We start from the raw sequence: 26234 nt of genomic DNA, 5'->3' as shown, positions 1-26234 counted from the left end.
GAAGGACATTTTAGGCCTGATTATCATGTTCTAATTAAGTCTCTGGGGGACATTCATGGACAATCGAGTGCTCATTAATCTGTCTTCTTCCTGTAACATTGATTTGTTCTTTCCCCTTTTAGAGAGTCGAATATAGAAACCAAAAGTTGATTATGTGGTGTTAATGTGCTTACAGATGTTGCCACCACTTATCCAGATAAGAAGTCCATCTTAATGTACATCACATCACTCTTCCAAGTTTTGCCTCAACAAGTGAGCATTGAAGCCATCCAGGAAGTTGAAATGTTGCCAAGGCCATCAAAAGTTACTAGAGAAGAACATTTTCAATTACATCATCAAATGCACTATTCTCAACAGGTAAAGTGTCGAAAGCATAATTAATATCATTGATATTTCTACTTTATAGGTATTTTTAGATATTATACATACAGATCTATTATCTGGGTATATTCATACCTATGTGTATATATAGCATATTACATATGTATATATTTACATACAGATACACAAATATATGTATATATAGCTTAATAGGTGTGTGTGTATGCATTTGGAGAAGAGAGGGAGAGATAGAAAAGACTCTGTAAACCTAAATTTTATCTGATATTATGGATTATAATGTTTTTAAAGCACACTGTTAAAATACTCTGCTATTGATAAAATATTCTGCTATTGATAAAATACTCTGCACCATAGTGTAGAAATATGGGACACAGAATATTTTGCATTTCCATTGTGTAAAATGAAATAAAATAAAAGATAGACTCATATACATATTAAACTTCCCATCAGCTAGAGCAAAGAGCAGAGAATTAGACCAAGAGCAAAGCACATTCTCTGCTTAATATTTTCTTATTTTTAGTGGCAACTTGCTGATGTATTAACAAATTTTGATTATTCAGGGTAAACTTCTTGTTAAGATAAAAACAGTACAAAATATTCTAAATAAAAATTAAATGGAGAATATATATGACAACACTTTTATTACGTTATTGTACAGAATCCAGTGGGATTCTTCTATTACATGGCTGGTTTTCCTTCCCAACAGTGGATATGTAGGGTGTTTTCTTTTACTTTCTTTAATATAAACAGTGATGCAAAAGCCTTTAGCAAAATTTCTGCTGAAGGCATGGAAAGCTCTTAGGCCTAATTTTCTCACTCTACTAAGCTAATTCTATATTTAGCTTATGAAAGCTTCAGTCCTTTCTGGGATATTGATGTGATGAATTCTGGTTTTGTTTACTTTGGATTCAGAGAAAATTGCTTTTGGATGCCTGTTTTTGCCAGATTGAAGAGCACCATCCCGTATTAGTGCTGGAGCTGTGTCAGTATGGAATCCTTTTGGTTAAATCCCACCCTCCTCCCTTCCCTGATGACCTGCTCTCCGACATGACATTGAGCACCAAAATTCTTGGAGTGTACCAGTTTCTAATATCACTCATATATATTTAGGATTACATTTTTTCATTTCACTGTTTCCATTTAATATTCGTTTTTCTACTGTGTTGGAAAGCAGTCCTTCCAGGATTACTTATGCTGTCTCCTCCTCCTCTCTGTCCTCCTCCCCCTAACCCTTCTGCAGATCACAGTCAGTCTAGCACAGGGCTATGAACGAACTCCTTCCTCTCCTAAGCCTCGGTTCAAGAGCTATGCCTACACACAGGCTGCTTATGTCACCACCTCTGACCCCACACGGAGCCCATTTCCTTCACAGGTCTGTCAACATTTACTCTGTTCTGCAAACCAAAGAACTTCTTCATCCAAGATAATCTAACATGGTTTTTGTTTATTGGAATTTTGCAGTGCCTTTTTTCCCTCCTCCATCAAGAGCTGTTTCGTTGCTCCCGTTTGTATTAGATATTTCCCATGATGCTGTCTTGTTATCGAGACCTATCTAGCTTTAACATATGTTGATTCTTTATGAGTGGGGATTCTCGTAACGGGGATTTATACTATCATGATATAATTGCATGTAAGATTATCTTTTATAAAGGCTACCAATGGTTATACCAAAACACAAAGCTCATTAAAGAGAGCTTATTTAAAGGAATGCGAAAATGGATGCGATTTAAATATCACATTATTTGGGGAGATTTTTTTAGATATCTGATACTGAAAGAAATACATATTCTATGTAGATACCCTTATTATATTTTCACTGTATAAATAGGAATTTATATTCTATTTAAGAAAAATATAACTGCAAGCTTCTTAGTATGATATATTTTAATTTTGCTCATTTAAATTGTATATAGCAGACTCTGTAGTATTTATACAAGAAAATCACCCCCAAACCAGATCAGATTCTGTGCACCTTTTAATGCTTTCCACATAAAGAATCTTCTCAGTGGAGTTTTCCACCATTATTGCAGTGTTGTAGAAACCTAAAAATACAAGAAATTATAGCCTTGCATATGTTAGAGTATGGAAATGAAATGTGCTAGAACTGCTAAAATTTCGTTTTACAAGGAAACTTCATTTATTTTGCTTAGTAGAGCAATTTGAAAAATTCTTGAGGAAGTGACTTTTGTCAGTAATACACTATGAGTGGGAATTTAGTGAGATTATTGTCTTGATCCTATTGGGGAAAGTATACATTTTTGGAGACATTGATTTTTTTAAAGATAGTGGTTGTTTTTAATTAGTGATTTATTTGGTGCAGTTAATTGATGCGTGAGGCTGAAAAAAGTTAACACTTCAAGTGTTTAAAATTTAACACTTGAAAGATTCCCCCAGGGAAACATGTTTCAGGGCATAGCTATGCCCCTTTATCTTTTGCTAGTTTTCTTGCAAAGCTGAACAGAGGAGACCGGGTGAAAATGTTGGTGTGACTGTGCTTCATCTTCAATTAAATTTCCATCCACGTTTTCACAAAGGCCAGCTGTATAATCTTGAACAAGAAACTTAATCCGTTTCCCCATTATCAGTAAATAAAAATAGTTCTGCCACATATTACTGAGTATTTACTCTGTGCTATGTGTATACATGATATGAACTTTTCAAACCCTTATAACAACTCTTAAGAGGTGGGAGGTACTATGTTTATCCCATTTTATGTTTAAGTATGTCCACCTTTTTCTTTGTTCTCCTTCCTCCCCTCCCACCCTCCTGGCTTTCCCTGACTCTTTATGCTCTTTTTATCACCATCCTCCCATTGAAACTTGCAAGACTTAAATAATAGGTGTTGTACATCCTAAAATAAAGGCATGTAAGCCAAGACAAAGACATCAGATTTTTCCCTCAGATTATCACTTTATTGAGCTCCCTCTTCCGGAAGATTTTCTCCAGTGCTTATTCTGGCAGCGCATTTTTACCTCATTACCATCTCATTAAGGCATTGCTCAGGTATGACTCCTTAATGAAGTAATTATAAATGGACTTAATTTTGCTAGATAGTATTTGTTCTCTCTACCTTTGTCTAAATATTACAAAATATGTAATATATCATGAAATAGTCAGCTATTCAGTTCTCTGTTTTATTTAACGCAAGCCATTGAAATAAACCTATTGTAATCCTTTAGCAAAGAAGAAATATGAATCACAGTAGATGGGGAATGATATATTCTGCCTGAAACAGAATGCCTGATGTGTTTCTCAAGGAAGCACATCAGAAGATGATGTTACACGTAGTTAGGTTTGATAAGTTTATGTCTTAATGATTTACTGAGAAAATTTTTTCTAAGGAGTTTCTCAGAGGGGCTCAGCCTTTACTGCCCCCTGTAGGTTGTATCTGATCCACTTCAAATGACAGGCCAGATTGGATTCCATTAGAGGGTTTTCATTCAAGTGTTTACTCGGTGGTCTGTAAGGAAGGGTGAAAATTTTCATAGTAGGAGAGAGAGCCATGCGAGTAACTGTACCCTATAGGAAACATAAAATGCCTAAATTATCTTAAAAGTTCCCAATATCTTAGAAACATCACTTATCCCCATCTGTCCCAACTTGTAAAATCTGATTTATAGTCATTGCAGTTTCTGAACATGTTGTGGTGAAGCAGTCTGCCCTAACTCAGGATCTCTGCCTATAAATCTGTTTTTCTCATAATTTACCAAGAAGAAATACTATCTGGTATGAACGCTAACATTTCCTTAATTGTAACTCTTAACTGTCATCAATTCTTGAATGGAGGGCATCCATTTTATAGTTGTACTGAATTCCTATTTTTATGACTTTGATCATGCCTCTCATTCAACTCTTAATCTTGTATCAAAAATCCCCAATATCTTTTTCACTCTGTATTTCTCTATCCTGGAGCCTCACCCTGTCCACAGCTCCTATAGGAACACATCTCACATCTCCAAACACCTCACTCCATTTTATCTTGTTAACGTAGTATTATGTGAGTCTTTCTTTCACTGACCACTTTTTGTAGTCTATGGTTTATAAATATATTTATTTATTCAACAAATAATTATACTTGGTCACCAAACAAAGTGTCTTTTTTATCACCTCTCAGACTTTCTACCATCCTGGAAATATTTTTCTTATAGCCTCTAGACAGGTTCTTCTCCCTCTCTGACTGTTCTTTATCTCTTTCATTATCTGGGTATTTTTCCTCTTCCAACTCCCTTAGCATAGGAGGCTCATTTGAGATCCTTTGACCCTCTCTTTTGTACACGCTTTTTCGTTACTGTGATTTAATCTCTTGACTTGAAGCTGTATACACTGATCATTGTATCTGTGTTTTCACCACTTCCAGTCTCTCTTGAGTTACATCCTCATTTCCAACTCATTTTCGGTTCTTTGGTACATATCTTTATCTTGATGTCCACTCATGTTTCAAACCTGGTATTATGTCCTGAAGTGAACTTTGTTTCCTTGCTCACAAACCTGTTGCTTGTCTTTTTTGTGATGTAAATGAGGATATTAATCAGCAGTTTTTGAGACTTAGATGTGACATACTCCTTTGTGTTTGTATTGATTTGATAGTCAATAATAAGACATGTATAGTCAATTCTTCTCAGCATTTCTCCATTAAGTTATATCCCCTCAATATTCATGTATGCCCTCTTATTCAAGCCCTCAATACTTGTCTTCTAGATTACAGAAATAGCTTTGCAATCAGTATCACCCTTTTAGCTCAGTCCCATCTAAATCAGATTTGATTTCTGTATTAACACCTTTAATAATATAATTCACAAAATTTTCTTCACTTCCTTTTGCCTTTATAACAACTCTATACGCCTAAATTTCATCAAGAGGCTCCATGATGTATGAACAGTTTATATTTTCATGCTTATTTCATACTAATCTATTTTATGTTTTCTTTACTCCCGTGAAATTAAATCAGTCTCTCTCCTACACAAGTGCCAAACAATTTCTCATGTTAGCTCTTATGGTTCTCTCAGTCTAGAGTGATTTATGTCTCCTTTTCAAATTTGCCTATTTAATCCAAATTTCAAGGCCTTAGCTAATAAGTGGTGGAACCTGGATTTAAGTTCAGATTATCTAGCTCCAAGCCTATATTAATTATACTAACTACCACTGAATTTTCTCAACTATTGATTCTCACACATGGAGTAGTACTCATTTATGTAATAATTTTACACTTATTTATAAATCATCTGCTATATGCCAGGTATTATTATAGGATCAAATGAAACAGCAGTAAACAAATACACAAAATTACTTCTGCCTTAATGGAAAGCATATGCTCATGGGAGAGTCATTATATGAACAAGATAAGCAGTATAATTAAGTCAAATAACGTTTCAAATAATATGTAATATGCATTAAGTAAAGTAAATTTTAGTAGTAAGTATAAGTAGTGCTAAAAAGAAAACAAAGAGGGAGGTGATGTATTTAGTATGTGGTGGTGATAAGTTAAAATTTTAGTTTGGGTAGTCAGGGAAGGACTCACAAAGAATGTAAATTGTGAGTAAAGACCAGAAAGAAGTATCAGTATCTGGGGGAAGATAAACCCATGAGGAAGAAACACAGATAGTGCAAAAGGCCTGAGTTGTAGGGATATTTGGACTGTTCAAGGAAAAGTAGGGGTGAGAGGCACAGTGCTAAGAGATGGTGTCTAAGCTGTAATAGTGGACCAGAACACATTGGATCTTGTAAGTAATGGTGAAGACTTTTTACCAATGAGGCAGAAAGCCGTTGGAGGAGTCATGTAAACTCATATTATTTCAACATGGCTGCTGTGTGGAGAATAGACTAAAGGAATAAGGATGGAAGCAGGGGAACTAGTTAGAGTGCTGTTGCAGTAAGCCAGGCGGGATATAAGAGGGGCTTGGATCTGGATTATTCCTTTTTCCCCGCTTAAATATACATAACATAAAATTCACCATCTTAGCCGTTTTTCAGTGTACAGTTCAGTAGTATTAAATACATTCATAAAATTGTATGACCATCACCACAAAACATATCCAGAGTTCTTTTCATCTTGCAAAATGGAAACTATATCCATTAAACAGTAATTCCCCATGACTCCCTCCCTCCAGCCCTTGGTTAACTACCATTCTACTCTCTCTTTCTATGAATTTGGCATTTAAAAAAAAAGATTCAACATATATTGAGAGCATACAATATTTGTTTTTCTGTACCTGGCTTTTTTCACTTAGCATGATATCCTCCAGGTTCATCCATGTTGTCTCAAATGGCAGAATTTCCTTCCTTTTAAGGCTGAATAATATTCCACTGTATATATATGTGTGTGTGTGTGTGTGTGTGTACACCCCCCACACACACATTTTCTTCATTCATTCATTCATTGATGAACATTTACGTTTGTTTTCATATCTTGGCTATTGTGAATAATGCTACAATGAACATGGGAATGCAGATGTGTCTTCGAGATACTGTTTTCATTTACTATGATATATCCTTAGAAATAAAATTGCTGCATTATATGGTAGTTCTATTTTGTTTTAATTTTTGAGAAATCTTCATATTGTTTTTCATAATGGTTCTATCAATTAGCATGATGCATAATAATTGAAATCTGGATATATTTTGGATAACCTACAGAGTTTGCTCATACAATGTGGAACACGTGTTAGCTATATTTTTTGAGAATATTTAATTGTGTTATAACAGAGATGATAGGTAAAACTTCTAAGGTGCATTAACAATAAATTGTAAATAAACTAATAGATTATGAAATAAATAAGTGAAACTCATGTGTTAAATTTAGCTGATAAGGAAGCAAATAGCTTATGAGACACAGGCAGAGGTAAAAATGTGTGTTAACTATAGATAGTAGCTTAACCTATTATACATGTTAAAACTAGATGGAATAAATAATGGAACATGCAAGGGTATTGCTTATGGAAAGAAAGAGAGAAAATACCAAATCACAAGGTATAATCATATCACCTCTGGACTAAGAGCTACATAATTCCTAAGTTGGCCACCTGTTAATGACACTCAGTATGGTCTTATGGCCGCCTAAGTGCTCTGCGTAAAAAAATGCAAATTAATCCTATAACTGTTCAGCGGACTAATTGATGTGCTATCGCTATAGGTCAGGTGTACTTGTCCCTGCATCTCTCTAGTAGAGCAAGTGTGTGTAGCCTTAGGTACCTTCTGTCTATTGGACCCCTTGCTCAAATCTCACCTCTGGTTCTGTTTAGCACACCATCAGCAGGCAAGGCTGATACAGCAAAACATGAATATGGGATAACCCAAAATTTAAATAGTATGGTGGTCCTTCTGTTTGACTTTATCCTAATTGCATTACCCCCATATGCTTCACCTAGCTTCTTGCCATACACTTTAAACTGATTTAGTAAATGATGGGATTCAAGCACATTAATTTGGTTGATGAGCCTTTTTGGTTCATGATCTCTGAGATGGCATACCTGGTAGAAGAAGTGGAGGCCACAAATGCATCAAGATCATGCTCTACCATGACATGGTCAGAGTGAGTTATGAAAGAATTTGAGAAACCAAAGATTACTGCAAGGTTTTTGCTTAAGCAATAGAAAGAATGGAGTTGCCACCAACCAAGATAGGATAGACTGTAGGAGGACCAGGGTTGGGAGTAAGATTAGAAGCTCAGGTTTGAACATGTTAACCTTTATTTTTATTTTTTTTAATTGAGGTATAGCTGACATACGCTATCATATTAATTTCAGGTATACAATATAATGATTCTATATTTGTATATATTGTGAAGTGATCACCACAATGTCTAGTTTACATCCATTACCATACAGAGTTACAGAATTTTCTTTTTCCCTTGGGGTAAGAACTTTTAAGATTTATGCTCTTAGCAACTTTCACATACGCAATATGATATTATTAATCATAGTCACTATGCTACACATTACATCCTCATGACTTATTAATTTTATAACTGGATGTTTGTACCTTTTGATCACTTCACCCATTTTGCCCATCCCCTACTTGCCCCTGGCAACCAGCAATCTGTTCTTTGTATCTATGATTCTACATATAATTAAGATCATATGGTATTCGTCTTTCTCTGTCTGACTTATTTCACTTAGCATAATGCCCTTAAGATCCATCCATGTTGTCAAAAAGGGCAAGGTTTCATTATTTTTGTGGCTGAATGATATTAATATTCCATTATGTATAATATTTTCTTTATGCATTCATCTGTTGATGTGCAGTTACGCTGTTTCCAATTCTTGGATGTTGTAAATAATGCTCCAGGGAACATGGTGGTGCAGAGCTCTTTCTGAGTTAGTCCTTTGGTTTTCTTTGGCTAATACCTGAAAGTAGAATTGCTAGATCATATGGTAGTTGTGTTTTCAATTTTTGAGGAACCTTCATACTGTTTTCCATATTGACTGTACCAATTTACACTGACACTAACAATGCATGAGGGTTCCCTTTTCTCCACACCCTCACCAACACTTGTTATTTCTTGTTATTTTGATAATAGCCATTCTGACAGCTGTGAGGTAATAGCTCATTGTGGTTTTGATTTGCATTTCCTGATGATTGGTGCCATTGAGCATCTTTTGACATGACTATTGACCACCTGAGTGTCTTCTTTGGAAAAATGCCTATTCCCATCTTCTGCCCATTTTTTAATTGGACTATTCATTTTTAAGCTATTGTATGAGTTCTTTATATATTTTGGATATTAACCCCTTATCAGATATATGATTTGAAAATATTTTCTCCCATTCAGTAGGTTGCCTTTTCATTTTGTTGATGGTTTCCTTTGCTGTGCAGAAGCTTTTTAGTTTGATGTAATGCCATTTCTTTATTTTTGCTTTTGTTGCCTTTGCTTTGGTGTCAGATCAGAACAATCATGGCTAACACTGGTATCAAGGAGCTTACTGCCTATGTTTTCTTCTAGGAGTTTTATGGTTTCAGGTCTTACAGTCAAGTCTTTAATCTGTTTTGAGTTGATTTTTGTATGTCATATAATATCGTAGTCTAGTTTCATTCTTTTCCATGTGCCTGCCCAGTTTTCCTAACACACTTATTGAAGAGACTGTCCTTTGCCACTTGTATAGTTGCAATTCCTTTGTTGTAAATTGATTGATGTGGATTTGTTTCTGGACTTCCTGTTCTGTTCCATTGATTTATGTGTCTATTTTTATGCCAATCTATATTGTTTTGATTACTGTAGTTTTGGAATATAGTTTGAAATCAGGACACTTGATTACTCCAGCTTTGTTCTGCTTTCTCCAGATTGCTTTGGCTGTTTGGGGTCTTTTGTGGTTCCATACAAATTTGAGGATTATTTGTTCAATTTCAGTGAAAAATGCCATTTAAATTTTTATAGGGGTTTCACTGAATCTGTAGATTGCTTTGGGTCATATGGACATTTTAGCAATACTAATTCTTCTAGTCCATGAGCATGAAATATCTTTCCACTTATTTGTATCATCTTTGGTTTCTTTCATTGGTGTCTTACAGTTTTCAGTGTACAGGTTTTTCCCTCCTTGGTTAAATTTATTGCTAGTTATTTTATTCCTTTGATGCACTTGTAAATGGGATTGTTTGTTTAAGTTCTCTTTCTGCTAGTTTGTTATTAGTGTTTAGGAGCAAAACAGATTTCTGTATATTGATTTTGTATCCTGCAACTTTCCTGAATTCATTTATTAGTTCTAACAGTTTTGGAGTTGTCTTTAGGGTTTTCTATATATACCTATATATCTATATATATTCATTTCATGTGCAAATAGTGACACATTTCCTTTGTCCTTTCCAGGTTAGATGCTTTTTCTTTTTCTTGCTTAATTGCTCTGGCTAGAACTTCAAATATTATGTTGAGTAAAAGTGGATAGAGTGGGTATCCTTGTATTTTTCCTGATCTTAGAGGAAAAGCTTTCAGCTTCTCACCATTGAGTATGATGTTCACTGTGGACTTGTCATATATGATCTTTATTATGTTGAGCTATATTCCCTCTATACCCTTTTTGTTTTGAGTTTTTATTTTGAATGGATGTTGAATTTTGTCATATTCTTTTTCTGCAACTATTGACATGCTCATATGATTTTTATCCTTCCTTATGTTAATGTGGTATATCACATTGAACATGTGGATCTTGAGATGCTTATGAGACTTGAATATGCATAGATCTGGGGTTCTAAGATCAGAGTTAAGGATAAGTAATTTGGGAGTCATCAACAGCATTGGTAGTATTTAAATCCATTGACCTGGATCATGAGATCCCCTAGGAAAAAGTCCAGATGAGTAAATTAGAGATCCCAAGACTTAGAGATGAGAAGGAATCAACAAATGGAATAAAAAGGATGGCCAGGAAGAGGAGAGGAAAATGGGTAAGTGTGTGGTATTATAGAAGCCAGGAGAAGAAAATGTTTCAGGAAGAGACTAGTGTTTTATGGCATTGAGTATTGCTGATGAGTTCAAGTAACATTAGGATTGAAAATTAACCAGTGAAATGTCAGTAGGGTAGAGTCCCTGGGAAATCTTGATATACACCTGTTTTCACAGTAGATTTTCTAATAACACTTTTATTTACTCTCAAAACTGGCCCATTTTGGCCAAGAAGTTATATGCTCACTCTAGCTAATATTCTCTTTGATAAGAGCAATTGCAGTGGAGTGGTTTTTTTTTTTTTTTTTTTTGGAGGTGTTGCTGATTGGAGTGTGTTCAAGAGAGAATGAAAGTGAGGGCTACCTGCATTGTAACACTTAAAAATCTATACTGAATCGTTTTTGTCCATGTGGACAAAAGCATTAATCTGTCTCTTGGATTGACCCATTCTTCTGATTATGAGTCTATATATTAGTTTCCTCTTGGTACTGTAACAACTACAAATTCAGTGGCTTTAAACAATGCAAATTTACTGTCTTACAGCTTAGAAGTTCAGTGTGGCTCTCACTGGGCTAAAATCAGTGCAGCAGCAGGACTTCCTCCCTTCTGTAGGCTCTAGGGGAGATTACATTTCCTTCTCTTTTCAAGCTTTTAGAAGTTAATTCACATTCCCTGATTCATGACCCCTTCCATCTTCAAAGATAACAAGGGCAAGTTGCATTTTCTCTTATCGCATCACTCAGATCTATTCTTCTGCCTCCTTCCACTTTTAAGGACTCATGGATACACTAGGCCCACCTGGATAATCTAGAAAACTACATATCTAAGGTTGGCTGATCAGCAAACTGAATTTAATCTGCAGCTTGAATCCTTCATTGCCATGTAATGTAACATATTTCCAGGTTCCAGAGATTAGGACATGGACATCTGTGCAGGGGGTGTTTTTCTGGCTGCCACTGTCTAACACCATGGGATACAAATCTTAGGAAGGCCTCCATTACCTGAAAGCTAACAATGAGGTAGCATCACGTGGCTTTTCGAAGGTGTCCCCAAGTATCAGGTTGTTCCCTTACTCTTTTGCTGACTGCACATTTGAGCCTTATCCTTTTTCTAGAGGCATTGTGAAACCACCCTTATGCTGGAAACAAGATAGAAGAAAAAGCAAGAAACAAACAAGGTCATACCTATATTTCTGCCTATAAAGGCCTTATCAATCTTTGTGTTCCTTGGACAGCTTAGGGCACAGATGGCCACATTCATTTAATAAACATTTTGAGCCCCAAATAATGTCTTCTGCTCACAAAGTAAAGAAATCAGACTTCGGAAAGTTAACCATACTTTGCCTATGCTCTTTTAATTTTAAAAGAATAAAAGGGAATCAAACCCCTGGCAATTTTGCCAGAGCAAAAAAAGAAGCACCTCTTTTCTTTAACTAACAGTTACAGTTTTTAAAAGCCTTTTGAGTACATATGTTCTTTGATGAGTACAATAAACCTGTGGAATGATTTTTTTTTCGACTCATTTTAAAGAAGGAGAAATTTAAATAGAATGAAGGATTTGTGTAAGCAGTAAGTAACCAGCAGAACTGGGACTTGGACCAGGTGTCCTGATTTCCAGTAGTTTTAATGTTTCACTATTTGAAACTCCCAGCCAGATCAGCCAGATCAGCCAGAGAGCCCGTTCCTTTTCATTACCATTATTCTTAGTCTTCTAATATTTATAAATACTAAAAAGCATCTCCAAATAAAAGGAAATCTTTTTCTTCCTCCTCTTTGTCTGATGAACAATAGCTGTCAACCTCCTTGGAGTATGCCTTCACCAATAGGACAGGTAAATAATTATTTATGCATTTGTGAAATAAGCAATTGAACATTTAAAATAGAGATACCAAACATAAAGTGTGTTGAAACACTATAGAGAAGCATCCTTCATATTATAAAAATCTGTAAAACATCACAAAAGCAAGAATTATACACAAGGAGGAAAATCGGCTCTTGTAATAACAAAGAGGGAAAAACAGGAAAAACATGCTTATGGGTACCTTCAAAATGATGGAAGTTGAAGTTAAGAAAAACAGTTATCTTTAAATATTTTAGATGACAAATATTTATAAAGTATAGGGTTAGGTGGAGAAACGGGATAACACTATATAGCTAGAAATGGCATTTAGATATTCACAAACTAGAAGAAATGAAAAGGAAGTGCCCCTCATAAAAGTTTGTATTGATTTACACACAATTCAAGAGCTTCGGCCCTACCCCTGAAATGGTCCACTTCTACAATTTCATCTACCTACTGACTAGTAATTTCCATGCATGAATGTCTTACCGCAAACTTAAGTTCAGTGTATTTAAAACTGACCTCATTTTTGCTCCTGGGGCCAGGGGTCTCTTCTGACATTTGTTCTCCACGGGGTTGAACACATTTAGCCATGTGTGTCTCTCCCCTGAACTCTGTCGTACCTAATTGGTTCTTTTTGTTGTTGTCAGTGATATTTTTACTATTATCTTTATTTTTTTTAATTCAACTATAGTTGATTTATTGTATTAGTCTCAGATGTACAGCAAAGTGATATATATATATATATTCTTTTTCAGTTTATTTTCCATTCGGATTATTAGAAGATATTGAATATAGGTCTCTGTGCTATACAGTAAATCCTTATGTATAACTATCTTATGTATAGTAGTGTGTATCTGTTAACCCCAAATTCCTAATCTATCCCTTTCCCACTTTGGTAACCATATATTTGTTTCCTGTGTCTGTGAGTCTATTTCTGTTTGGTAAATAAGTTCATTTGCATTATTTTTTAGATTCCACATGATTCCGCATATTATATGATATTTGTCTTTCTCTGTCTGACTTACTTCATCTGGTATGATAATCTCTAAATCCATCCATGTTGCTGCGAATGGCAATATTTCCTTTTTTTTTATGGCTGGGTAACACAACTGGTTCTTATTCCTACCCATTGCTGCTGCTGTTATTACTAGCACCTTTTCCTTCCTGTCTGTCAGCATGGATTTCAACTTTCTCTGATCTGGCAAACCTTGTTAAGCCTACCTATGACTGTCTTCCTTTATATATTCCCACTTGCACCTGGATCTTGCCTTATGGCATGTCTTTAAATTACTCTGTTCAATTAGTTTGCTTCCTCCTCCTCCTCCGTGCCTCTGGCCCTTTCTCTCTTTCATGCATTCATGCCAACTTGCACACCTTCTCACATCTATACAGGTATTCTCTATAATAATGACTGGCCTTACACTAAATGGCCTGTTTCAGGAGTTGAATGATAAATTGAAGGAAGGAGTCTCATCACAAGTTCTATATATCAATTTTTATTTAATTAATTTTTGCCACAGGATATGGATGAATATGATTTAAGAATAAAAAGGCTAAAAGTCAATTATAGTGAAATGTTCTTCTCATCCTTGCCACCCCCAGATGTGTGCATGTGTGTGTTTGTAAAATTTCAAGTATTTGCAGTTTTTCTTACTGTGAGAGACTAAGCATCTTTATATGTGCTTAAGAACCTGTAGGGTTTCTTTTTCTGGGATATTTTCATATGTTTCTCGATTGTTATTGATTAGAATAATATATTTTCTTATCAGGTTATAGGAATTACTTATATATTAAATACATTACCCATTTTTTGTGACATGGAATACAAATAATTTTCAGTTTTTGTTCAGTTCAAAATTCAGTCTTTTGAATTTGGGGTGTTTTTCTGCATTCAAAATACTACTATTTTATATTGTTGGGATTTCTTTCATCTTTTATTTTATGGCTTTTGTTCTTGTTGACAGGAGGAGCTCATATTTATAAATGACTCTGCTTTTGAGAGAGTGCTTAAAAATGATTTTCACATGATTTCTCTAGTTGTTTTATAAACTTCAATCCTACTAAACTGGTGCAAATTGGAAAGTTGAGAACATTTTTTTTTCCACAGAAGCTACCCAGTTGTTGAAACCATTTGTGGATTAATGCATGTTTATCATAATCTAAATATATGCCTTTTTTTTATTAAGGTATAGTCAGTTTACAATGTGTCAACTTCTGGTGTACAGCACAATTCTTCAGTCATACATAAATATACATATATTGATTTTCATATTCTTTTTCACCATGAGCTACTACAAGATATTAAATATATTTCCCTGTGCTATACAGTATAAACTAGTTTATCTATTTTATATATACCAGTCAATATCTGTAAATCTCAAACCCCCAGTTTATCCCTTCCCACTCCCCTTCCCTCTGGCAACCACAAGTCTGTATTCTATGTCTGTGAGTCTGTTTCTGTTTTATATATGTTTATTTGTGGTTTTTTTTTTACTACTTCTTTTATTGAGGTATAGTCCGTTTACAGTGTTGTGTCAATTTCTGGTATACAGCACAATTCTTCAGTCATACATGAATACGCATACATTCATTTTCATATTCTTTTTCATCATGAGCTACTACAAGATATTGAATATAGTTCCCTGTACTATACAAGTATAAACTTGTGGAAAATAGTAAGGATATTCCTCAAAAGACTAAAAATAGACTTACCATATGACCCAGCAATCCTACTCCTGGGCATATATCCAGAGGGAACCCTAATTCAAAAAGACACCTGCACCCCAATGTTCATAGCAGCACTATTTACAATAACCAAGACATGGAAACAACCTAAATGTCCATTGACAGATTACTGGATAAAGACATTGTGGTATATTTCTACAATGGAATACTACTCAGCCATAAAAAATGATAAAATAATTCCATTTGCATCAACATGGATGGCCCTGGAGAATTCCATTCTAAGTGAAGTAAGCCAGAAAGAAAAAGAAAAATACCATATGATATCATTCAAATGTGGAACCAAAAAAAAAAGACAAATGAACTTATACATAAAACAGAAACAGACTCACAGACATAGATACAGACTTGTGGTTGCCAGTGGGGAGCAGGGTGGGAAGGTATAACCTGGGAGTTCGAGATTTGCAGATACTGACTGGTATATATAAAATGTATGCCTCTTTTAAGAATGAAGAACCATTTTCTAGAAACTCTCTGGCATATTTCCCATGCATTTCATTGGTCAGGATTATGTCACATCCTTATGCCTACACCAGTAAAGGGGAACAGAACATACGACCATAACTGGCTTGAACCAATCAAAAGCAAGCCATCCTAGACTCATATAGCCAAATGGAACAGGGTGATTCCTGAATCAAAGTAGATTTATTTAAGAAGTAGAGAAGATCTGGAGATCGTCATTCTAAGTGAAGTAGGCCAGAAAGAGAAAGAAAAATATCATGTGGTATCGCCTATATGTGGAAGCTAAAACAAAAAAGACATAAGTGAACTTAATTAAAAAAAGAAAAAAAGACTCACAGACATAGAGAACAACTTATGGTTACCAGGGTGTAAAGGGGGTGTGAAGGGATAAATTGGGAGTTCAAGATTTGCAGATACTAACTGCTATATATAAAATAGATAAACAACACATTTATAATGTATAGCATAGGGAACTATATTCAATATCTTGTAGTAACCTATAATGGAAAAGAATATGAAAATGAATATATGCTTGTATATGTATGACTAAAACATTATGCTGTACAGCAGAAATTGACACAACATTGTAAACTGACTATACTTCAGTATAAAAGAATGCAAATTAAAAAAAAAAGAAGTAGAGAAGAAAAGGGATGTTGTATAGGAAGTCTGCAGTCTATGTTAAAGTATCCCAGGGCTTGATGGAATTTGTGCTCAAGGCCAGAAATTGTGCTGTTACCCAGAAGGTAGCTGAGATAAACAAAGATACACAGTTGATACTCCAAAAGCAGGGAAACATTCATTTGTGAAATCTCAGAATGAAACCATATTCACCCACAGAAGCGTCACTTCTTGAGGAGGAATGTTTTAATTGAACAAAGAGGAGGGAGCCCAGAGTCTGGCATCATATGGGATTAGGTTTATGTTCCAGCTCTGCCACTTTCTAGCTATATGGCCTTGATAGAGTTTCTTGCCCTTTGTGGGCCTGAGTTTCCTCCTTTGTGTTATAATAGTTATATCTAACTCATAGAGCTGTTTGGAGGATTAAGTAAGATGAATTATATAAAGAACCTACCATGGCATAAGCACAGTATAGGTTCTCAAAAACTGGTACCAATATCATGATTACTACTTTAAATATAGCAGGTGTTAAATGAAATTTTGTGGTTTGATCTGAGGACCTTATTATATTTTTATCAGTTCTTCTATGGGAAGATAGATTCTGATTTATAAATAAACTGTTGAATCATAACCTGTGTAGAGTTTGGCAACTGCCTGAGTTAATATACCGAATACAGAATTCTAAGGAAAAGGGTGAACTTAAAGTTGCTGAGAAATCATCTTGGAACCATGCAAAGTGGAGTATAGCAATGCTTCCTTCCAAAGCAGAAAAAAACACTTGTAGGTGGTTTTAGGCACCTTGTTCCTGTGTGGGGAGGAGGTAGAGGAAGGAGTTCCTTCACTCTTTCTCCGCCATTGGCCCCTCCCAATACAACTTGTCCCTTAGACCAAACACAGATTGTGCAGAAGAATTGGCAAACAGAGGGTGTAAAGCCAGCCAGTGGGGAGCTCTCCTTAGATTAAAAGCACCATTGATCTGCTCATGGAAGTCTATCTACTTTCTGATGTGACTGAACAAGTGACCTAGAAAGAGAATCGTCAGGTTTGAGCTCAGCTTTAAAGATTGGTGCACTGAAAATTTCCGAGCAGAATTTTGAAACTGGAGGGAACTTCAGAAAGAATATAGATAATGATATTACTTTGAACAAATACACTCTTCCATTAAAGAAAAAAATCTCTGAAATGGAAAAAGGGATAAAGAAGCCCACCTGGCTAAGTTATACCATTTGAAGTATTTTCAAATTTTTCAACATCAGGTACACAAAATTGTTATATTTAGAATCAGAGTTTTGAGTTAGACATCCTAAAATTAGAGGTTTTATTCTAATATTATTCGTTTACTCACTCAGTATGCATTAAGCATAGACTGTATGCTAGAACTCTTCTAGTTCCTGAGTCTCCATGAACATGCTTTCATTAAGTTTAATTTATAAATAGGAAAAGAGACCAAAATGCTTAAAAAATCAAATTAAAATGATTCTAAAGCCCAGTTGGGGGAGGGTATAGCTCAGTGGTAGTGTGCATGCTTAGCATGCTCGAGGTTCTGGGTCCGGTACTCAGTACCTCCATTAAATAAAAAAGAAAAAATAATAAATGAATAAATAAATAAGTAAGTAAACCTTAAAAAATAACTATAAGTCATTTTAGTCACTTTAAAAGAAAGAAACAAGAGGTGAAATTTTAAAAAATACTGGAAATGCTAAGGGTAAAGGAGTATTCTGTAGCTGAAAGTATCAGGTGAGCCTTCTCTTACAGGAGGGCAAGAGGAAGCTAATCTCCTTCAAACTCCAGCTCTACTATTTTAATAACTCTCTATGGGACTTGAATGTACCATTTTCTGTCTATGACTTGGTTTTCTCATCTCTAAAATGGAGACAATTTCTGCTTTACATGGTGGCTAAAATAATTAACACATAGCATTTGTGAAAAAACCCTTCATGTACTCTCTTACACAATAGGCACTAAATAAGTGTTTAAGGATGAAGAAATGTTTATAATAATGTAAGTCAACTTTCCTGCATTTTTTGTTATATTCATAAATTATGATATAAACTTAAAAATAATCTAAATCCAAAAATGTCCAATGAAATTCCATTTTTACCTTTGGCAAAGGTAATTGGGGCTTCTGGAAAAGATAATAGATAGTTTAACCACTAGTGCTGGGAACTGACTTTTCCCATCTGTCTTTTGATACTGGAGATAACTCCAGAGGTATAGCTGTGGATGATTTAGAAAAAAAAAAAAGGAGTCAACTTCTGCAAAACAAGGATATGTGAAAGTTCCCATTTACTTCATGTTCATTACATTTTATGGGCCTGGTGGATTTATAAAGGTTGAAAGAAGTATTGGGTGTAACCAAGCTAATCTGTTTATGTAACATTCTTTAAAAAGAGCAGGTGGCTTATTTGTAATCATTAATACATTTTTTGAATCTTTTCCTATAGACTGGATGTTTTATATCTTGTTTAGCTTATTTTTGGCCCCTTAAAGAATATTAATCCCAAATATTTGTTTTTAATTATTTTGCAAATAAGATACATTTTTGAAGAAGCATGATATCATAAGAATGTATGTTAAAATTCTGATTCATCATCTTACTTGCTGTATGATTCAAATGTTTGTCTATTAGCTCACCTGTTTAATAAAGTCATGTATGTCTTGTTCTGCAGTTACTGTTGCCATGTAGCAAATCACCTCAAAATTTAAGAGCTTATAAAAATAACACTCATTGTTGTCATTATCTCTCATGCTTCTGGGGGTTACTAGACTAGGGACTTATGCAGTTGCAATAAGACAGTAGCAGAGGCTGGAGTCATCTCAAAGCCTCCTTGGTTTATGTGTCCAGTGGCTAGTATTAGAACTCCAGCCAGGGCAATTGGCTGGAACACCTACATGTGGCCTCTCCATGTAATTTGTGTACTCTTACAAAAGGCTAGCTGGATTCCAAGAGCAAGTGATCTGAAGAGTACCAAGCAGAAGCTGTATTGCCTTTTGTAGCTTAGTCTTGGAAATCACGTAGTGTACTGTGATCCATGGTCACAGGTTCACCCATATTCAAGCAGAGGGAATATAAACCGAACTCTTGATGGAGAAATGTCATTGTTGCATTGTAAGAGGCATTGTGTAGGATGGGAGATCTTGTAAACTTTCTTGAAAAATACAGTCTGCCACAATTTGCAAAATGAGTGATAGTGCTCAGGTGGGAAAAGTAGCCAGCTTGCTGCTACTAGTACTATACTTACTGATGACTGTATTCAGTTAAGTAAGCCTGTACAGGCTCCTGATTAACGAAGAAGTCTGAGGATGTTTTTGCCTATAAATATCACAGAGTAAGTTATGCAGTGGAGATCATTCAGTTGCTTTCCAAGTGAAGTTTCAAATTCACTTGGGAAGAATTCATATGTTATGGAGTATGAAGGGTATTATAGGTGAAGAAACTAAAGTCCAGAGATGTTAAATCATTTAAATAAGGCCACTTGGTAGAAATACTGGTTCTAAGACTTTGCATCTTGAAATATGCTAAATATGATTTCTGTCCTAGGATTTTAAATATTTTAAGTAAATTTCCCACATTTTCCCATTTTCTGTAGAACAGTCTCCAGTTTTTACATTTATTGATTTGATTTCTTGTTTTTCATTGATTTTATTGTTTCTATCAATTTTTTCATATTTTAATATTTAATAATTACTCCTTAGTTAAACTTTTAACCCTTCTTTTGAATGAAAATTTGCTCAAAGTGTGGTAACATCAAAAATGAACATATATGATAACCTTGATTGGAAATTAATTTTATTTGAATATATTTCTTAAAATTTACATTTAGTAGATACCCATTCGTAATTATGATCCCTGCTACAAAATTCCATCAAAACATGTCCTTACACATTAGTTTGTGGTCTTTCCCTAGGAATAATATGAGCGCAAAGATGGAATGATGCTAAGTTAATCAACTTAAGTTAAGCAAACTTGCAGAACAATATCAGTAAATATATGATAGGTGGTAAATTCAATGTCACTGAGTTTCAAATCTACTGGTAAATGTTTTATTTTAACTGAAGCTTTACTCCCTTAAACTTGTGTATGTAAAGAAAAAGATGAATTCTTTGGAAGGGATATCTTATTTAGTAGTAATTAATATAGAGTAATTGTGAAAGCAACATATACTTAGGACTCAAATAAGGTATTTTATATCATGGAAAACTTGTGATAAGTATACAGACATCAGTTTTTTAAACTCTTAGGGAATGAAACTGTGTTTTAAGGGATTAATGATGAGTTAACAGTATTGTTATATGATTTTTTTATTTCCAGATCATCTGCCTGGTGTTCAGTTACAGAAAGTCATTGCCTCTTTTACATATATCAAATCCAGATTTGGAAGATTAGCATTTTAAATATTTATTTCTATTAGTTCAGTTATTCATGATGTAATGATGCCTGTGATGGGAGCTATAGATAAAAATAGGATTATTTCACAATAAAATTTATGTATAGTGAACATTTATGAAAGTGTTTATTAGGTTTCTCTGGGATTGCTGGTTAATTTAAAATCTTAGTACATTTTATCTTCATTATAACATGTCCCAAGGAAATTTTTGGCTGAAAGATTAGCATTATAAAAAGAAGACTTTAATTAGAAATTTCTATACTGTGGGTCAGATTGCTAAATCCAGTGGCAATTATCTGCTTCCTGAGATATGTAGTTCTCGTTCTGAAACATTAAAATTTACTTTATAATACCTCAAAAAGTCATTTCAAGAGGAATTTTGGATCATTAATGGAATTAGAAATAAGATGTGCCCATGGATTCCTCTACTTCTATTTCATCATTTAAATTTCATGTGAACCAACCAATTAAAGGCTTTTTAACTACTTGGTCCTCAAATAGTTCAGGAACAAGTATGCCACAAGCACTGTAGTATTACCATTAATTTGCTAATTGCTCATTGCCCAGTTGGTCCTAGAAGCCAGGAATGAATGTGAAAGAAAATATCTATTAAGCTTTTAAAAATTTTACTATTTCTTTTGCTTCACATTCTATGATTATAGTAGTTATTTATAGAGTGGGTGAAGGTATTTAGTAAGGCAGTTCTTGTTGTATCATGTATTGGTTAGAATTTATACATGAAAAATCATAAAGAATGTTGAAAGCCAAGTAATGAGTTAGGAAATTATCTGTAACATTTATAACATAATATTTTAATAGCCTTCATATATAAATAACTTATAAATCAATAAGAAAAAGCACATCTTAGTAGGAAAATTGACAAAAAACATGATACGGAGAACAATAACCACAAACACACAAAAACCAACATAATATGGGAAATGACAAAAGGAAAAAAAAGTCAGTATATCAGTAAATATATAAAAAGACATTCTCCCTAGCTAGTAATGAAAGATACACAATTTAAAACAATGAAGTCATTTTTACCCACCAGACAGGCAGATTGGAAGGGTGATAATACAATTTTTCAGAGCATACGGAATCAAGAAATCTCATGAGTTATGAAGTCTTTATAACAGAATGATTGATGTTGCCTTTCTGGAGCATAATTTTTGAAATACATCACAAAATTTTAAATTTGTAAAATCTGAAGCCTGCATTCATACCTCTAGAAATTTACCTAAGGGCAATAATCTTATGAGTACAGTGATGTAAGAAATACAGTTGACCCTTAAACAGCGAGGGGATTAGGGACACCGACCCTTTGCACAGTCAGAAGTCGTGTTTAGTATATAGTGGGCCCTCTGTATCCACGGCTCCTATATATCTACCTTTCCACATCCACGGATTCAACCAACCATGGATTGTGTAGCAATGTAATATTTATGGTTGAAAAAATCCACATATAAGTGAACCTGTGCAGTTCAAACCCATGTTTTTTGAAGGTCAACTGTAGTTTTTTAAGGAGTGAAAATTTATGGTTCCATACAAATTTTAGGATTGCTTGTTCTCTTTCTGTGAAAAACGCCATTGGAATTTTCATAACGATTGTGTTGAATCTGTAGATGGCTTTGGATAGTATGGATATTTTAACAGTATTAATTATTTCAATCCATGAGCATGCAATATCCTTCCATTTATTTGTGTCTTCTTTAATTTCTTTCATCAATGTCTTATAGTTTTCAGTGTATAGGTCTTTCACCTCCTTGGTTAAATTTATTGCTATGTATTTTATTCTTTTGATGCAGTGGTAAATGGGATTGTTTGCTTAATTTCTCTTTCTGCTAGTTCATTATTATTGTGTAGGAACACAATGGATTTTGTATATTGATTTCATATCCTGCAACTTTACTGAACTTATTAGTTCTATCAGTGTTTTGGTGGTGTCTTTAGGGTTTTCTATATATAATATCATGTTTTATGCAAATAGTGACTATTTTACATCTTCTTTTGAATTTGGATACCTTTTATTTCTTTTTCTTGGCTAATTGCTCTGGCTAGGACTTCAGATACTATATTGAATAACAGTGGGGAAAGCAGGCATCCTTGTCTTGTTCCTGATCTTAAATTGAGTATGACGTTAGTTGCGGGCTTGTCAAACACGGCCTTTATTATAGGTAAGACCTCTGAATATCCATCAGTATGGGATTAATAAAGCTTATGGTAAATATATTTAATGTAATATCATGAAACTTTTAAAATTCATGCTGTAGAGGTATATTTAGTGCCATGTTGTAAAGGTAGCCCTGATATATGATTAAGTAAAAGAGAAACCTTTAGTCTATGAAATATAATTATACATTGCATTATATATATATATATATATATATATATATATATATATATATATATAAAATTAAATAAATTAAATAAATATAATTAAAACGACATCTATGTATGTGCATGTTTATACACATACAACTACACATATACTACTCATAATACCAAATACGTATATTTCCTATTCTGAGTTAAATATATTGGCTGTCTTCAACAACCCTTCCCCTTATGTAGCCACTTCTTTAGTTCCATTCCCATATTTAGGACTCTAAATCTTGATAGACACTATGAATCTATATACCCATTTAATTCTCATGTCACCTTATTTGTAGTTGTTTGTGGATCCCATTAGCTTTAATAGAACATTCCAAAATTCAGGGAGGTAGAAAGTAGTCAAAGAAAATATCTGGTACATATTTAAAGTTGTTATCTATCAAATTCATTGCTCTCCCCCTCCCCAAGTCTTTAGAGGAAGAAGTAGCTATGCCTCTTGGGATAACACTCATGTGAAATCACATAATGGATGACTTGGGAGGCAAAGACCACATCCTCGGTCCAACTGACTTTGGAAAAAACAAGTCTATTTTAGTTAACTTTTTCTTGATTCAGTCTTTCCCTCAGAAGGAAAATATTTATATGCTCCTTTGCTGCTGTTTTCAAAATCCTTGTAGTTTTCTAAGGTGAATAACTTCAAATTTCATTATTGGCTTGGGTATGTGAGGTGACATTTAATTTTCATTTCTGTGTTCCTAATTCTTTTCATTGGAAATTCAACAACTTAGTAACTGAATTTTTACCAACTTGATTTTTTAGGGAAATAAGCCATTATTACACAATGGTTCTTGAAAAATTGAGGAAATAAATCTAACTAGCCTCTTGCTAGATGAATAGTTACATTCATTGCTTCATTCAATAAACAATTATTGGGTAGTTACTATGTACTAGGAACCACACTAAAGCTCCTTTCTAGGATAACCTGATTTTGATTTGGAGATTTACTAATGTATTACAATATGTAGATTAAGGACTGCTATTGGAATGTATCAGTTGCTACTTGATAATATTTTTGTCATCTCTATCAGGTATTCTAGATCAGGTTACCAAATCTCATTACTTTGAAACAGCTTGCTCAAACTACATGCACTTTGTGAGTCAGCAAGAGGACTCTATTCATTGTGATCACTCAGTGACCCAGCCTGATGACACAGCCACCTCCAAGAATATTTCTAGTCACTGTACAAAGGGAAAGAAAGTTCTGAAATTTCTCTGACTGGCAATTAAATATTTGGGCAGGAAGTGGTATATGTTACTTCAGCTCACAACTCATTGGCCAAAACAAGTCATGTGTCCTTACAGAACACTAGAAAGTATATTCATATTACAGATCTCAAATGTGGAAAGCTGAAAATAAGCATGAGCAGTGTTTATGACTGCTACAATACTTAAGCAGTGATTTTCACAAACATCAAAAGACAAAATGAAATAAGAAGTGAAAACATGGCCATGCCCTCAAGAAATTGGCTTAGTGATGTTAATTCTTAAGTATAAAATACTAATTTATTAAACTAAAAAAATCAATCAAGTTGTTTAACTCACTGTAATTCATGTGAGCACATTCATGATTTTTAACTAGTACTTACGTTCTAATAGTAATACCCAAGATTGTGATAGAAGGCTTTGGAGGATGATGAGCTTTCTGTTCAAAGAAGTGTTTAAGCACAGACCAGATTTCAGACTAGTTTCAAAGGAAACAGGCATTGGACACATGGTTCATTAACCTGTTTGTCCACTGTGTACAGGAACCATATAGCTGTTCAAGATGACTTTTGGCTTCATTGTAAGCCTGAAATCCGTGATCCTGATCTATGATTCTTGTCTAATAGTGATAACTGTTATGGAATGAGTGGCAATGAACCAGGCATGGGGTTTGTATACAGTTACATTGTTGCCCTTAAGAATTTACATATTGAGTAAGTAGAGACGACGTTTGCAGTAGCTTTGATGTTAGAATGATTTCATTTTACACTCAGAAGAAAACCCAAAATCCCTATGTGATGTGTTCCCTGCATATCCTACTTTTTTCCCCCACTCTTCTCCCTATAACTCAGCTCCAGGTGCATTGGCCTGTCAGCTTTGCTTCTAATAGACAAAATGTGCTTCCATCTCAGGAATTCTACATGTTTCCTCTTCTTGGAAGGCCCTGTCTAAGATATTTACATGGCTTGCTTCCTAACCTTACTCAGGCTTCAGAGAGGACTTTTCTCAATATCCTATTTAATATACCACCACAATCACTCCTTTCCTCTTTCAATACTTTAATTTTTTCCTGGTAGCTTTATCACTATTAGCATTATATTATATATTTATTTGTAGGTCATTTTCCCCTAATGAATGAAAACTCCAAGAGAGAAAAGACTCAGTATCTAGGACACATAGTAGGTCCTCAAAATATATCAGTGGAGTAAATGAATGAATGAATGAATAGTATATTCTTTTGATGTGACCAGTTATTCCATATTCTAGGAGAGAATTGAGTGAAATCATTATTTAGGGGAGCAGCTCTCTGGGTATAATATATTAGTCGTGCTCTCGTGACCCTAATCAGTTATTCAGTTTTAGGCCTGCTTCCTACAATCTGAACCCTGCAGTGACAGAGTTTTACATCTTCCCTTTCATTCTGTAAATTATTAATACCATCTCTCGTACTTGAACAGGACATCTACATATAAAAGGATAAACAATACAAAGCTGGATAGGTTACATTCCAAGCATGTGGTTTATTTTCTAAAGTTACATCAGGGATTGGGGAGGTGGTAAAAGTACAGGTTTATGAGGCACCCCACAAGCCTGTTGGATGGGGTCCAAGAATCTGTAATGTGTACAGATGCCCTGCAGTGGTCCAGGGACAGATACTTAGGCCTGTTTTAATGGAATAAATTCATTTTAAACATGAATTTTTAGGCTTAGGTAAGTGAAGGGAAGAATGAAATTATTTTAAGTGGGGCATAACTTTAATAAATAACATTCCTACAGCCATGGAAGTAAGTCTGTATTCAATAAATGAAAGAAATAGATAGCTCTGGGATCTTTGCTGCCCTAAGAAGCTTTATTTCTTCAATAGTAATAAG

At 34.4% G+C, this 26234-nt stretch overlaps 1 protein-coding gene across 8 annotated transcripts in view; it reads left to right on the top strand.

The window, feature by feature from the left end:
• DMD (dystrophin) overlaps positions 1 to 26234 on the top strand; it is a 1840970-nt gene that overhangs the window by 450533 nt on the left and 1364203 nt on the right. For 7 of the 8 annotated variants that reach the window (XM_045507267.2, XM_045507235.2, XM_045507243.2 and 4 more), the window contains exons 8-9: positions 176 to 357; positions 1583 to 1714. In XM_045507267.2, the coding sequence (XP_045363223.2) occupies positions 176 to 357; positions 1583 to 1714 (314 nt within the window). The remainder of the gene's footprint in view (positions 1 to 175; positions 358 to 1582; positions 1715 to 26234) is intronic. The other variant, XM_045507265.2, reaches the window with a different exon arrangement.

Source organism: Camelus bactrianus, chromosome X (genome assembly GCF_048773025.1).
Source record: "Camelus bactrianus isolate YW-2024 breed Bactrian camel chromosome X, ASM4877302v1, whole genome shotgun sequence".
Classification (NCBI taxonomy): Eukaryota; Metazoa; Chordata; class Mammalia; order Artiodactyla; family Camelidae; genus Camelus; species Camelus bactrianus.
This window is presented reverse-complemented; position numbering and strand designations above follow the sequence as displayed.